At 60.2% G+C, this 13,927-nt stretch overlaps 1 protein-coding gene across 1 annotated transcript; it reads left to right on the top strand.

Moving 5' to 3' along the window:
• Positions 1-9,267: 9,267 nt before the first annotated feature.
• On the top strand, positions 9,268-13,336 carry IRF1 (interferon regulatory factor 1). The gene is made up of 9 exons (XM_026045968.1): positions 9,268-9,354; positions 10,270-10,369; positions 10,545-10,721; positions 11,051-11,100; positions 11,225-11,357; positions 11,441-11,566; positions 11,991-12,034; positions 12,505-12,640; positions 13,112-13,336. The coding sequence occupies exons 1-9, from the start codon at positions 9,268-9,270 to the stop codon at positions 13,210-13,212; spliced, it is 954 nt and encodes a 317-aa protein (XP_025901753.1). The 3' UTR covers positions 13,213-13,336.
• Positions 13,337-13,927: the final 591 nt, after the last annotated feature.

Genomic DNA, 13,927 nt, shown 5'->3' with positions numbered 1-13,927 from the left:
AAAAAAAAAAAAAAAAAAAAAAGGTGGTGGTGGGGAAATAACTCCCAACATTTATTTCAGGGATAAGACAAAATCCGTGTCTGTATGGACACAGGCCGCTCCATCTCAGGCTGAGCATCCAGGCAGACCCGCAGGTCCCCACTGCGGCCCCTGCTCCTCTTCCCAATATCCCGCTCGCTTCCTCCGTGCTCCTGCTCTGCCTGACTCTGCCCAGGGGAAAAGCAAAGCGCAGCGCTCTGCTCGGGCAAGGGAGACAAGGAGCACGAAAATCTACTTGCTAACAGTAAAAAAAAGCCTCAATAATTGAATAATCTTAAAATAAACAAACAAAAACGTTGCCAATAAGAAATCTTGGAGAGGAAGGTTTCACTGGAAAAGCRACATTTGCTCTCTCCTCCAAGTGCTCCTGCTTGGAGCTGTTTTGCCCCTACAAACTGCCTCAAAGCTTCTTGTTCTGGACGGGCTTAAGAGAAATGAATTATCCTTGGCTTTTTATAGCTTCTTTTGCACATTACTCCTTAGCCTCTTTCAGCAGGGGTTCTGCTTTTACCCCGCTATGTTAGTGATCCAACCTGCAGCCGGGCACTGCAGGGACACGGGAGCCGCTAAAACCTCATCCGCAGACACGGAGCTCCCGGCGCGCGGCTTCATTCATCCCGAATTTCCCAGCTCAGCCACCTCCCGGCCGGAGTCCGGTGCAGGACGCCGTTATGCCCGGTGTCCCCAGAGCACCTTGCTCTAGCACAGGCCACCACAGCGGTGACAAGAGAAGCTCCACGCAGCAGCAACGCGTGCCGCTGCCCACACCGGTCTTTGCAGCGCCCGGCGTCCACAGCGCAGCTCCGGAACGGGGCCAAGCACCCGCGCTGGCCAGCAAAGCCCGAACTAACCGGCAAAACCAAATCCTTCTGTAGAGATTAGCGGTGCAGCCGGTGCTTTTTGCTCTGTTCCTGCAGGCTGTTCCGGAACGGGCGGCGCGGAGGAGCCTCCGGAGCGGCGGCAAAGCCGGCGCTGCCGCAGCAGAGGGCAGCAGGAGACCGGCGTTCCGAGCCACCCAGCCCCTTCCTTCCTTCCTTCTCTGCTGGCAATTACCAGGGAGGCAAAGAAAAGCGAAGTTTGCGGCTGCTTTCCTGGCTAGGATGGCGCTGTCCCACATTTACTGCCCTGCATCCCGTGGAATGCCATGCCTGGGATTCCTGGCTGGAAACCAGGGCTGGAGCATCACTTCATTGGATGTGCCCCATAGAGGAAGAGCCTTTCRGAGGCAGAAACATCAGGATCTTGGCAAAACTCTTCCAAGAGGCACCGTGAGGCAATGCAAACTGGAGCAGAAGGCACCTCCTGAGCAGGACCCCAAAGAGACCAGCAAAATGTCAGCAGTGACACAAGGAACCGTCTCTGTCCACGCAAGAAAAGCTCCTAACAGAACTGCTGCTGTAAGATTTTGCTCTTTATCCACATTCTTACTATTTTCTCCATCATTTTATTACCACTGGGGCTCCCAGACCTCCCTGTGCTGGTGGCTTCCGCAGGATCCTGCCTGCCGCTCCCTGCGGATCCATTGCCTGCGGAGCGAGCTCTTCCCGCAGGACAGAGGACGCTGCCATCCTGCCAGGGATGGGAGGAGCTGGAGCAGCAGCAGGAAGCCAGGACAGGAGGAGCTGGAGCAGCAGCAGCAACCCAAGCCCCCGGTCACTTTTCCAGGGGGTGGGAAAGGGTGCTGGGGGGTGGTGCTGAGGGGGGCACATGCTGCAATTCCCTTCAACAGCTCCCAGAATAGGAGATAAACGGGGAGAARGAGAGAAAAAAAAGAGTCTTTTTTTTTCACCTGCATTCTCATTATCTTTCTGGAAGGGTGACACTGCTCCTTGAATGTAAGCAAATGATTTCATAGGAATTCCGTTTTATCAGAGCTGCACAAGTCCCGCCTGTGCTTCCTGGCTAGCTGCCGCAGTAGCTACCTGTGCAGCCCTGCTGCCTACTGGCAGTTCCGACCCAAAGCTGCATTTCCAAACCAAAGCTGTGGGGTCCGGGAGCGAGCAGCTCCTATGGAGCAAGCAGTGKGTGCCACACGGGCTGCTCCTTGCTGAGGTTTCACGGGAGCAGCAAGGATGCACTGGCAAAACACAAAGGAATTTCCTGGGAAACAAGCCTGGCTTCACATCCCAAGCGTGCAGCCCTCAGGGCASTAGTGGCATAGAGGCTGTTAAATACTCACACGAATTGATTCTGCCCCTCTTGGCACCAATATCCCAGGGGCCTCATGAGCACCCCAGCTTTCCAGGCTCCAGCAATTCCGGAGATAGCAGTGCAGGATCCGGAGATGCCGGGGCTGGAGACACACGCAGCAGGAGAACCGAATCCTTCTGCAGCCGCTGGGTGAGCRGGACAGGGCGGCTCTCACGGGGGACACCAGCCCTTTGAAATCACTAGGAGATTTAGCAGAGAAGCAGAATCCCAGCTCTTTTCTCCCTGAACTGCCACTGCAGCCAGCACCATCCTGCTGCTCTAGCCAGCACCCCAAGCCCACCCTGAYCCTTTTCAGGTGCAAAGCATTTCATCTGTGGTTTTTAGGCTACCTTCTAGTTTCTAAAAGAAGTTCCAAACCGCTGTTCGTGCTGACCCACCAGATGAGAACAACCCAACCTTAGCGCAAGAGGACAGTCTTCTACTTCAATTATTATTTTTGTGCTGATTATTTCTATATTTTTACTCTAATTGATCCTGGTAACCACGAATTACTCATCGAGGACACTATTTCTTACAGCAGCTCTCAGCAGTTGTTTCTAAACCTCTCATTTAAAACTCCTGGGCACCCTGCAGCAGGGAGCACAGCAGACACCTGAGGGGTGCAGAGAAGTATCCAGGAAAAAAATAAATGGGAATGTCGGAAAACCATGTGCACTTTCATCTGTTCCTGATCTCCCCCAGCCTGTGGGTGCACTGGGGCCGTTGGGGACAGGCACTGGCAGGAGCGAGACCCCCCGGATGGGCACCGAGGRCACCCACAGGGGTTTGCTCCATAAAACCCTTCCCAGCAAACCTATTTCACTGGGAGCTTGGAAGCCTCCCCGACCTTAGCAGCCAGGAAAACTCCTTGCACAGGGACAGCACCGAACGCTTGCCATCAAATGGTGCAAAACGATGCAAAATGGAACAAAATAAAGCGGGCGCCCGGCCGAGGCCGCCCGCGGGCTGCAGAGCGGGGCCGGCGCCGCTCTCTCCCGTGGCGGGGGGCTGCTCCCGCCAGCCCCCGCATCCCGGTGCCCCCGGGGCTTTCCCGGCGCGCGCGGGCTTTCCCGGCGCGCCGCTGCATGGAAGTCCCGGCGGATTCCTGCCCCCTGACTCAGGCCGGGGGAATCCCGGGCCGGCCCGTGCCCCCCGCCCCGGCCGCGGTGTCCCCCCCCCGGGGCAGCGGCGCCCCCAGCGGCCGCAGCGATTCCCGGAAGCGGCGGGGCCGCCGCCGCCGCTCCCGCTTGCGGGAAACCGAAACTCGGCGGCGCGGCGCGAGCGGCGGCCGCGCCGGGGGAAGGGGCTTCGCAGCCCCCGCGACCCGCCGCTCCTGTAGCGGGGTCCGGTCCCGACCCCGTTTGCAGAGCTGCAGCGGGGGCGAACCCGGCCCTCCCTCCGCACCTCGCCCCCCTGCAGCCCCCACGCGCCGCGGCCCCCGGGCCGAGCGGAGCCGCGGCGGCACCGGGAGCGGTTCAAGGAGAAATCATAAAAACTAATGAAGTGTTGGAGCTGCTCCCGCCGCAGCGCGCTGGCCCGGGTGCGCTCYGTGGGCAGCTCGCAGCCGAGCTCCGAGCGCTGCGGCTCCTGCGGGGCAGAGCCCCGAGCGCGGCCGCGCTGCCCGGCCGTGGCCATGGCCATGGTGACCGCGGGCCGCGYGCTGGCACCCAGTCCTGCCCGCAATAGGACCGCGGCTCCTGGCTCTGCCTCTGCTCCTGAGTGGGTCCAAGTGAACAAACGCGCCTGAGAAACCCCCGACGCGAGCCCAGCTCTGCCCCAGCATCGAGAGCCCGCTGTGCCAGCCGTGGCACCGGGATGCTGAAGGAGGGGTCCCCAGGCTGGACCGTGGCCCAGCATGTCCCCTCGCTGCCCGTGGGATGTGCAGAGGACAGAGCCTCCCCGCCACCCCCAGAGCTGGGCTTCCCAGGGCTTTGCTGGGTCAGTACAAGCTCCRTGCGCCGCCGGCCGCTCTGCCTGTCCCAGGATCCAGCCCTCTGGCAGCCTTCCCTTTCCTCAGCAGGAAAGGCCTCGGGGAAGAGCGAGGAACAGGGAAATGCAGCCGATACGGGCAAAACATGCGGGATTGTCGCTTTTTGCCCACCCAACCGTTTTCTCACGGTGGCCGTGCTGCCCGCCGCGGCCGCGGGTCGGCCTGGGGAGCGTTTCTGCGAGGGGCCAAGGCGACCTCTTGGCTCACAGGCCACCACGGGGTCCCAGGGCCACCAGCGCGGCGCAGGGTCACGCGGGCTCGTGCGCCGCTCCCGCCGCCTCCCCAGGGCCGGGCAGCCGGCCAACATTTTTCGCGTTATTTTCCTCCCTGTGCTTCAGCCCGGCTTCCTTTCTGTAAGCGAGGCGTTTATAGGAAATGGAAGCGGCGGGCGGCGGGTGCCACAATCCCGAGGCTGCCGCCCGTGGAGCGGCTCCCGCGCTGCTCCCTGCCTTCGCAGGGCCTCATCGCTCCCTTTGCCCAGCACAACCGGGCACTGCGTTAACCCTTGCCAGCCTGGAGGGCTCTCACACCTGAGACAGYGGGTTATTCCCTCAGGATATGAGGCTGCATTGTGACTTTGTGCCCCTGGGCTGGCGTTTCCAAAGGGATATTGGTTTGATGGGGGAGAGAGAGGAAGCATGCGGGGAAGAGGGTGAGGAGGGTCTGCGTGAGAGTGGGGTGATCTAGGCTGGAAGGAGGTTTAGGTGGAATGGGAAGAGGGCAGCTTGGGGGGAGATAAAGGAACCCACAGTGGGGGTAGAGGTAGGGATAGGGGTAACGGTAAGGGTAGGRATAGAAGTAGGAGTAGGAGTAAAAGTAGAGGTAGAGGTAGGGATAGGTGATGGGGTGGGGTAAAGGTAAGGGTAGGAGCAGGGGTAGCTATAGGGGTAGCGGTAGAGGTAGGGGTAGGATTGGGGGTTAGAGGTAGGGGTAGGGATAGGGTTAGGGGTAGGGTTAACAGTAGAGGTAGGAGTAGGGGCAATGGTAGGTGTAATGGTAGAGGTAGGGGTAGGGTAGGGTAGGGTAGGGTAGGGAGGCCCCACGGCGGCGCAGGGCTGCTGAGCACCGCGGGTGCCGGTGCCCCCAGCGCGGGGAGGAAGCAGGTGGCACTGCGAGGAAGTTGATAAGGGGTCTCGTCAGCCGCGCACCCTCCGCCGCCCCCCATCCTCTGCTTCCTGACCCCCAGGGTGGAGGGGGCTGCAAGGGGCCYGTGTACCCCACCGGCCCCGTGTACCCCGCACGCTGCCCCTGCCCTGAGCTCACCCAGCGCGCGCCTGCGGCTGCCCCTGCAGCCCTGCTGCTCGAGGGCACCCAGGCCCTGCGCGGCCACGGCCCCCGCCTTGTCCCCCTCTCCGTGGGGCTGCAAACCCAGGGGACYCTTGCCTGGGGGTTGTTGGTGCTGCTCCTACCAATCTGGCCTGGAGRGGAAACCCACCTCGTGGGTGGAGCAGGGGCCGTGCGGTGAGTTTGGCTCACGGAGGTCCTGGAAAAGGGCGCGTGGGAGCAGCATGGGGAGCTCCGCGCCAGCGAGCGGGGCTGTGTGGCCGGGCCAGGCCAGCACCTCTCCAAACCACCAGCGTGGCTGCACCGGGCACAGAGTCCTGGTGCCAAGCGCGGCCCGCTGCTCCACAGGGATGCCTGGCAGCTGCTCCGGCAGCTGCAGCCTGCCRTGTTCCTGGAAATGCAGCCTTTCCACGGCCCCGCGCTCAGCAAGGTATTCCAGATACTCCACATGGAAGGACGAAGAGCACTGGCTGGAGCAGCCTTGGAGATCTAGATATTATTAAATTACTGTTCAGTTATTATTAAACATTCTCTCTGCATGAGGGAAGCAGTCCTAGACTCGGGATCATCCTGCCCAGATAAAAACAATGACAGGCTTTTAATGATCTGCTTCTGRGGCTTGGCTGCCATTACAAAAGGAGAATGAGCAATTAGCACAGGGATGATACATGGCTGCCCGGGGAGCTGCCAGGTCCCGTGCCCAGCAACGCTGCCCTTGTAGGGCCAGGAGCCCATAGGAGCAGCTCCGGAGCGCCCATGGAGCGGCGGCTCTGGAGCACCGATGGAGCGGCGGCTCCGGAGCGCCGCRGTCCGGCCGGGCCCTTTGCAGGGCAGCTGCATTCCTCAGCACGGACATTTTTCATCAAAACGCCCCAAGTGMAGGTGTGTTTGCTCACCGAAGCAAGCGTGCCGTTCACGGCCGCCCTGGGCAGCAGCGTGGGCTGTGCACGCCCTCATCCACAGGGAAATAAGGGAATGGGATGAAGTTTTGTAACCCCAGGGTAAGGAGCCTGACACGTAATGTGGGCAGCAGCCGGGTTGTTATTTCCTTGTTCGAGCTGCGAGATAACGAAGCCACCAACAAGCAAACAGGCCCAGGGAGTGCGGGCACCGGGCACGTCCCGTGCACAAGGCAGCCCAAGGGTGCCCGGAGCAGCGCAACCATCGCAGGGCCCGTGCAGACGGGGGTCGGAGGAGGCAGCGGCGGCTCCGGTTGGCGCTGCCCACCTCCCATCTCCCGCGTGGGGCTGCGGTGCCGGCTCGTTGGCAGGCACGAGCTGCTCSGTGCTCAGCCGCCCCGCGGCTCGGCCGCGCCGCCCCGGCACTCCAGGAAGCTCCGGCTGCGTTTTCCACGAAGGCACCTGAGGGGGAAGCCGCCGGTGCTGGCCGGGAGCTGCGGTGCCGCTTCTGTCACCGCGCAGGAGCCGCTGCCGCCCGCGTCCTCCCTCCTGCGCGCGCTCCGGGCAGCCGCTGCGGGAGCAGGGACTGCTCAGGACCCGCGGCCTGGGGCTGTCCCGGCCACRCGCATCCCTCTGCTTCCCTGCTCCGTGACCTGTTCATCCGGCTGGGCACACGCGGGGGGCTGCTGCCTGCAAACACCTGTCTGCAGGACCCTGCTAAAGTATATATATGAATATACACACACACACAATATACTATAGATGTGCATAATATATGTATGTGTATAAAATATGMTGTATGTTTTATGTTTACTCTATATATTATACATTATATATTATAAATATTTTTATGGCTATGCATTTACATAAAGGCTGAAGCAGAGTGAAAGGATTGGCCTCTTACAGGAGTGGGTTATTTATTGTTCCTGCCCTTAAATCCAAGTTCAGAGTTGGCACGTTCAAAATAAAACAAAGAGCACTTGCAACGGGGAGACCAGAGCTCAGCCAGGACTTTATTTTTGAGAAAAGACCCCGCGATGGGCCCATCCTGCAGCTGCAGCCGCTCCGAGGAACCCGGTTCGGCAGCGCGGGCGCCTGGGGAAGCCCGGGGAGAGCCCGGTCGGTGCCCGGTGGCGGGAGGACCCAGGTGCCCCCGGTGGCGGGAGGACCCAGACTCCCCCCGCGCAGTGACAACTTTCACACGTTTAATTTCATTCCGTGCTGACGCTGCTTCTCCCACCCCGCGCTGCGCCCAGCGCGCCCAGCCCTGCTGCAGCCTCCCGGCGCTCGCCGGCACCCCCAGACGCACAGGTTTGGATCCGTGGGAGCGGGGGCTCTGGAGCCGCTCACATCGGGGGTCCGGGCGGCTCGGGGTGCGACGCGGAGGCGGGAACCTCGCGGCAAGATCGCAAGGAGCAGCCCGGGCACTGGCCAAATTCCCATTTGCCTAAAAATAGCCTGGCCCGACCCTGCACTTCACTCACTTCCTTCGCTAACGCGCCGGCCTGAGCGAGGCGGCTGGCGGGGAAGCGGCTGCTCTTTGCATGACAGCGGTCACGGCACATCGGGGCGGCCGAGCACCCCCGGGGGGGGGGGGACACGGGGACCGTGTGGGACAATGACCGAGAGCCGCGTGGGGCTTGGGACCCGCGTGGGCCTGGGACTCAGAGCCCAGGGGGCTTGGGACCCCCGTGGGCTCGGGACTGAGACCACCCTGGGGGTTGGGATCCTCGTGGATTGGTGCTCCACGAGGTGGACCTCGGTGGTCCTGAGACCGCCCCGGGGGAGCCCCCGTGGGCGGGGGGGGACCGAGACCTTCGTGGGGCTTGAGGCCCCCGTGGGCGGCGCTGCCCGAGGCCCACGACCCCCGTGGGGCCCCCCGCCGCCCCCACGCGAGAGCGCCCCGCCACCCGCGCGCCCCGACGGCCCCCCCGAGGCGGGGGGGCGAAGGGGGCGGGGCCACGCCCGCGGGGGCGGGGCCTCCCGCGCCGCTGGTGCAACAACAGCCTGATTTCCCCGAAGTGATGCCGGGCGCGGCAGCCAATGGGCGCGGCGGCCGCCCCCCGCGGCGGCGCGGCGGCTCCGCACGGAGCGGTAGCTGGGCAGCTCCTGCAGGAAGGGCACCGGCGGCGCGGCGGGCGGCGGAGCGGAGCGGAGCGCGGCACCGGCATCCGCACCGGCACCGGCAACGGCATCCGCACCGGCACCGGCAACGGCACCCGCACCGGCACCCGCACCGCGGCGCATCGGCTCGGCTCGGCTCGGCACAGCGCGGCGCGGTGAGTCTCGGCGCCCGCCCCTTCTCAGCGCTTTGCGGGATCCCGGGCGGCGGGAGGCGCCGCGCCAAGGCGGGTAGGGGACGTGGAGCGGCGTCGAGGCTCGGTTCGGTTCGGCTCGTTGCAGCGCGGCCGTCGCGGCGGGGAGCCCCGTGCCGTCGGGCATCACCCCACGGGGAGCGGACGGCCGCTTACATAACCGCCTCGGCGCGACGCTGCGGCCCGTGCGCGGAGGCGCGGGCGGGCGGCGCGGCCCCCGGGCGCCGTCGGGCCCCGCGGCTCCCTCCCCGCCGCCGCGGCCGCGCTATTGTGTGGGAAATCCGGATGCGTCCGTCTGGGCGAAAAAAACAAAAACAGGAAGCGGAGCGGGAGGGCGAGAGCGCCGCGCTGCGCCCGCCGGGCCCGACGGCGCGGCCCGCCCGCCCCGGCCCGCCTCGCGCTCGGTGCTGCAGTTCGCGGAAGATGCTGCGAAAGTTGCGGTGGCGGCGGCGGCGCGGGGGGACGGAAGGGAGGGGAGGGCGGCGGCGGCGGCGCCCGCCCGTCCGGGCCGCCCGCCCGGGGCTGAGCGCTGCTTTCCTCCCCAGGCAACATGCCCGTGTCGAGGATGCGCATGAGGCCCTGGCTGGAGATGCAGATTAACTCCAACCAGATCCCCGGGCTCATCTGGATCAACAAGGTGAGGGGCTTCTGGTGCTGCTCCTGTGGCCTTACCCGTGCTCAGGCTTAGCTGCCCCTCAGTGTAACTCAGCATCACATAAAGGAAAAGAAAACGGAGAAAATTTGCATGCGTCATGTTAAAAAAAAAAACAACTATTTTTGTTTTCCGAAGAGGTAGCTCTGATTGGCTGCAGAGCTGGGTCGCTCCAATCTTTTCCTCTGGAAATCCCCAGGAGGGAAATGACAAATTTAAACAAAAGCTCTCGGAACGTGACCGAGAAGCTGCACGAGTCCAAGGCCTCTTCACTTTGGGGTCTGCTCGAGCCAAGTCGCCTCCTGTGCCAGTGCAGCAGCGACTGTCACACTCCTCCCATCCTCAGTGGAACTTTCAGGTCCCTTTAGAGGGACCACGGCTCCCTGCGAGGTGCAGCCCCGAGGCCCGGGCAAGAGCTGCCCTGAGCCAGGGCTCCAGCAAAAAGCTGGAGGTTTTGCATGCGTCTAAAGGCGGGGTCTGAGCTGGGACGCGCTTCCCCGAGCGCAGGCAGCTCCTTCCAGGTGACTCCCACAGGGATTCTCCACCAAAGCGTCCCTGGAAAACCTGCTGTACCTTCTGATCCACTGAGAGACAAAAGGCAGCCTCACCAAATGATACCAAGATAAAATTGACAATATTTCTTATTTCTGCTGCAAATTGTGCAGCTTTCTCAGTTCCAGAACTCAGAGAAAACCTCTGTGCACCAAAGAAAGATGAGATAAATGGGTGTTAAATGAAGATGGGGACAGCGGGATGAGGAAGCCCCTGTGCTGCTCCTCAGCGGTCTTTGATTAAATGCATCATTTTGAAATGCATCATTGATGAAAKTGCATCATAAATGCACAGTGGTCTGTGTTGAACTTCCCTTTTTAACTCAAGCCCCTGTTGCGTTCCCCTCAGGACAAGAGGATGTTCCAGATCCCTTGGAAACACGCAGCCAAGCACGGCTGGGACATGGAGAAGGACGCCTGCCTCTTCCGGAGCTGGGCCATCCACACAGGTGCGTGCCACCCTTGTGGGGTCTCCCGCACGCAGGGCAGCTTGCTCTGCCTTTGCGTGGCACCTTTCAGGAAGAGAAAAATAGGGGAAAAAAAGAAAAAAGGAGCTATTTCCTTGCGGGAAGAACTACCACTGCAGCCAGCAGCCTGTGCGCTCACCCCAGTGCTTATTTATAGGAAGATACAAGATTGGGGAGAAGGACCCCGACCCCAAGACGTGGAAGGCCAATTTCCGCTGCGCCATGAACTCCTTGCCCGACATCGAGGAGGTGAAGGACAAGAGCATCAACAAGGGCTCCAGCGCGGTCAGGGTGTACCGAATGCTGCCGCCCCTCACCAAGGACCAGAAGAAAGGTGAGCGCGGGAACGGGCTCCGCGGCTGCGCCCCAAGCACGGCCCGAGCTTCCTGCCCCGCTTCAGCGCGGTGCAGCAGAGCTGTCACGGGGTTTGTCTCCTGTGCCTGTTCTCAGTCACGCTTTGCACACGCATAGTTTGTGCATTTTGCCCCAAATTCCCAAGACAGTCCTAGCAGGGATCCTCCAGAAGGGAGCAGGATCCCTTTCTGCAGGTGCAGCAGCAAAGCTGGCCCAGCAGGACCGTGTTAGATGCTGTGACTCTTCATGCTCACCTMAAACGTTGCCTGCAAAGGCCTTTCTCACATTGTGCTTATTTTTATTTAACAGAGAGGAAGTCAAAGTCATCAAGAGAAGCGAGAAACAGGAGCAAGAGAAAGGTACGACCTTGTAGAGGCAGCTGGAGAGGCTAGAGGTTTTGGTGGTTTCTCTTGCTGCCTTTTTTTTCATGTGGGAACTCGCGTGCTCTTAGAGAAGCCTCATGCTCTGCCCTTATTTTTGTAGTCGTACGAAGATACGAGGACGGAGGAGTCGGTGGAAAGACTAACCAACACCACTCTACCAGATGACCACAGCGCTTACACCGTGCACGGCTACACGGGCCAGGAAGTGGAGGAGAGCCCCGCCATCACCTTAGGTGAGACCCGATGCAGCTCGCCGCCGTTGGGATGGGCGGGCAGTGGAGACGGGGGGCAGCTGCTGAGCCCGCTGTGCCCGCAGACCTCTCGCCCTGCGAGGTGAACTGCTCGCTCGCCGAGTGGAGGACGCCCATGGAAATCGCCATGGCCGACAGCACCAACGACCTCTACCAGCTCCAGGTGTCCCCGCTGGCTTCGTCCTCGGAAGGTTGGTGCAACTTTCTTTGCTCCCAGCCTTTCGTTGCGCTCTAGCAAGCTTGTAGGCAAGGCGAGAGGGGGAGTGTGCCTATTTGTTGGCAAAATAAGGGGTTTCTTGTAGGAAAACCCACCCTCACCTGGTGGCTTTAGTGGAGCCACCAGGCTACAGGTCCCAGCAGCAAGGACTTGCACAAGTCACTGCTGACGTGCCCAAGGCCTCATGGCCAGCTTGTAGAGCAGCTTCAGCAGCATCCCAGCGTGATGGCACAGGCAGGGCAACACACAAGGAGAGGAGAGATCCCATGGGAGAGCTGCACTGGGGACAACCCTGCTAGGGACAGTCCTAGATAGGGCGAGCGAAGCTCTTCCCATGGGCTGAGATGGAATACTTATCTCTTTTTTTTTTTCTCCTTTTTTATGTACTTGCAAAACAGTCACGGACGAAGATGAAGAAGAAATGAAATCGGAGATTTTCAAGGTAAAATTAACCCTTCTGTTGAGACTGGAGTTGGTGGTTTGCAAAGAGAAGGGGATAAAAGTCATGAGCTGATCTACTGCTCGCCCTGCCCAGGGCTTGGACCGCAGTAGCTGTTTAATGAGGAAGCTTGAAAGAAATTAAATGGAGGGAGGCCACTTAGATGGAGGGAGGCCACTTTGCAGGCGTGAGCTAGAGCCATACTGGCTATTTTTGYGAAAGCCAGAGGAAGTTGTTCAGTACTGCTAGAAACAGAAGGCATCTAGGAGAGTCTGCAGACACTCCTGCTGTCTAGAAAGGGTCTATCTGTCCTGCGTTTCATGTGTGTGTGTGTCCAGACACATCACACTCATCCCCCTGAGATGGCTGCAGCCTCTATGGAAGGGGCTGCAGTGGGATCTCCTTGGGAAAGGGGCTGCAATTCCATCTCCTTGGGGATGGGGCTGCAGCTGCATCTCCTCGTGCTCTTGCAGCTGCTGGAGCCAGTGCCCGAGTGGCACACGACCAGCGTCGGGGGCAAAGGCTACCTCACCAACGAGCCCGGCTCGCAGGGCGGCCCCGGGGCCTTCGTCTACAAGGAGCAGGACGCCGAGATCGACACCACGTCGGGTGCGGAGCCGGGGCTGGGCTGGGCGGCAGCGGGCACGGAGCAGGGTCTGCGTGCGGGGGGACACGGGGAGCGGGAAAAGCAAATGGAGCAATTCCTATGTTCCTGGCTGCTCACATTCCAACTGGCTTGCTGGAAGGCTTTAAGGAAGTCTTTGATCTAAAATATATAATAGAATAATAATATATAATATACAGAAATATATATATATGCTCCAGGAAGCTGCAGATTTGCCTCAAGGTTACAGACTTTTAGGCTGTTTCACTTGTGACTTTAGACGGTTATGCTTGTGGCAGCTCCTGCTAACATAACTGAGGATTTTCCCCTACCAATAGCTTAAAATTAGGACGGTTGTAACAGACAGTATTCTAGCAAAGTGCTAAGCTGTTCCCTCCGCCCGGGAGGAAGGCAGGCGGGATGTGTGGGAATCTCGGGCTGCATTGTGGTGCTCACGTTGCCCCCGTCTCCTCTAGGAGAGCTCGAGTTCCGATTCTTCGAGCAGAAGAGCAGCCTGGACTTCTCGTGGCTGGAGACGGTGCGGCCGCCGCTGCAAGCCATCCCCTGCAGCTTGTAGGCCCCGGGCGCAGGAAGAGGAGGGAAGAAGTTGGGTCTTACTGACTGGAAGCAGAAACTAGCTCTTGTATTCCGTTTAACTTTTAGATCTGAAACAATTTAGCAAGAAAAATTTTTTTTTTTTTTTTGTTCTTAAAAAAACCAAGGTGGGGGGGACGCATCACGTTAGCAGCACTCTTTGCGCTGAAGATGCGCGAACGTGGTGGTCGCCCCTGCTGGGAAACCCTCGCCAGGAGTGAAGCTGCTCGAGGGGCTCGAGGGAGTCGCCACACGTCCCTCCTGGTTGCTGCTTGCCCTGCARCCTCGGCGGAGCCTCGGGGCTGCCGGGACGCTCCTAGGAGCCAGCAGGAATTGCACTAACGACCCTCTCTTCCTTGACGTGACAGTCCATCTTCAGTTGAGATCTTTCAAGACTCCTGTAAATAGGTTTAGACCAGTGAAATGTGAAGATTCAGTTTAGGCTTTTGCTTCCATATCGCGTATGTATCCGGAGATGCACTCACAAGCCGTTATCCTGCTCGTAACGCTGGCATATTTCTCTTGCTGTGTAATAGGGGAGGAGCTGCAGCATTGGACAAGTTTGCACTGATAGGAGCAGAGTTCTTTATTTATAGGCTGCGTCGCCGGAGCYGCGGTGGGCGCAGCACAGAGCCTGAGGTTATGCGTAGGAACCAAATCACTAAGTTGTAATAGACTATTTCCTTGTACATTTTATT

This window comes from Nothoprocta perdicaria, unplaced genomic scaffold (genome assembly GCF_003342845.1).
Source record: "Nothoprocta perdicaria isolate Ctin4 unplaced genomic scaffold, notPer1 scaffold_107, whole genome shotgun sequence".
Lineage (NCBI taxonomy): Eukaryota > Metazoa > Chordata > Aves > Tinamiformes > Tinamidae > Nothoprocta > Nothoprocta perdicaria.
Note: the sequence above shows the minus strand (reverse complement) of the source record. Positions and strands in the feature narration are given on the sequence as shown.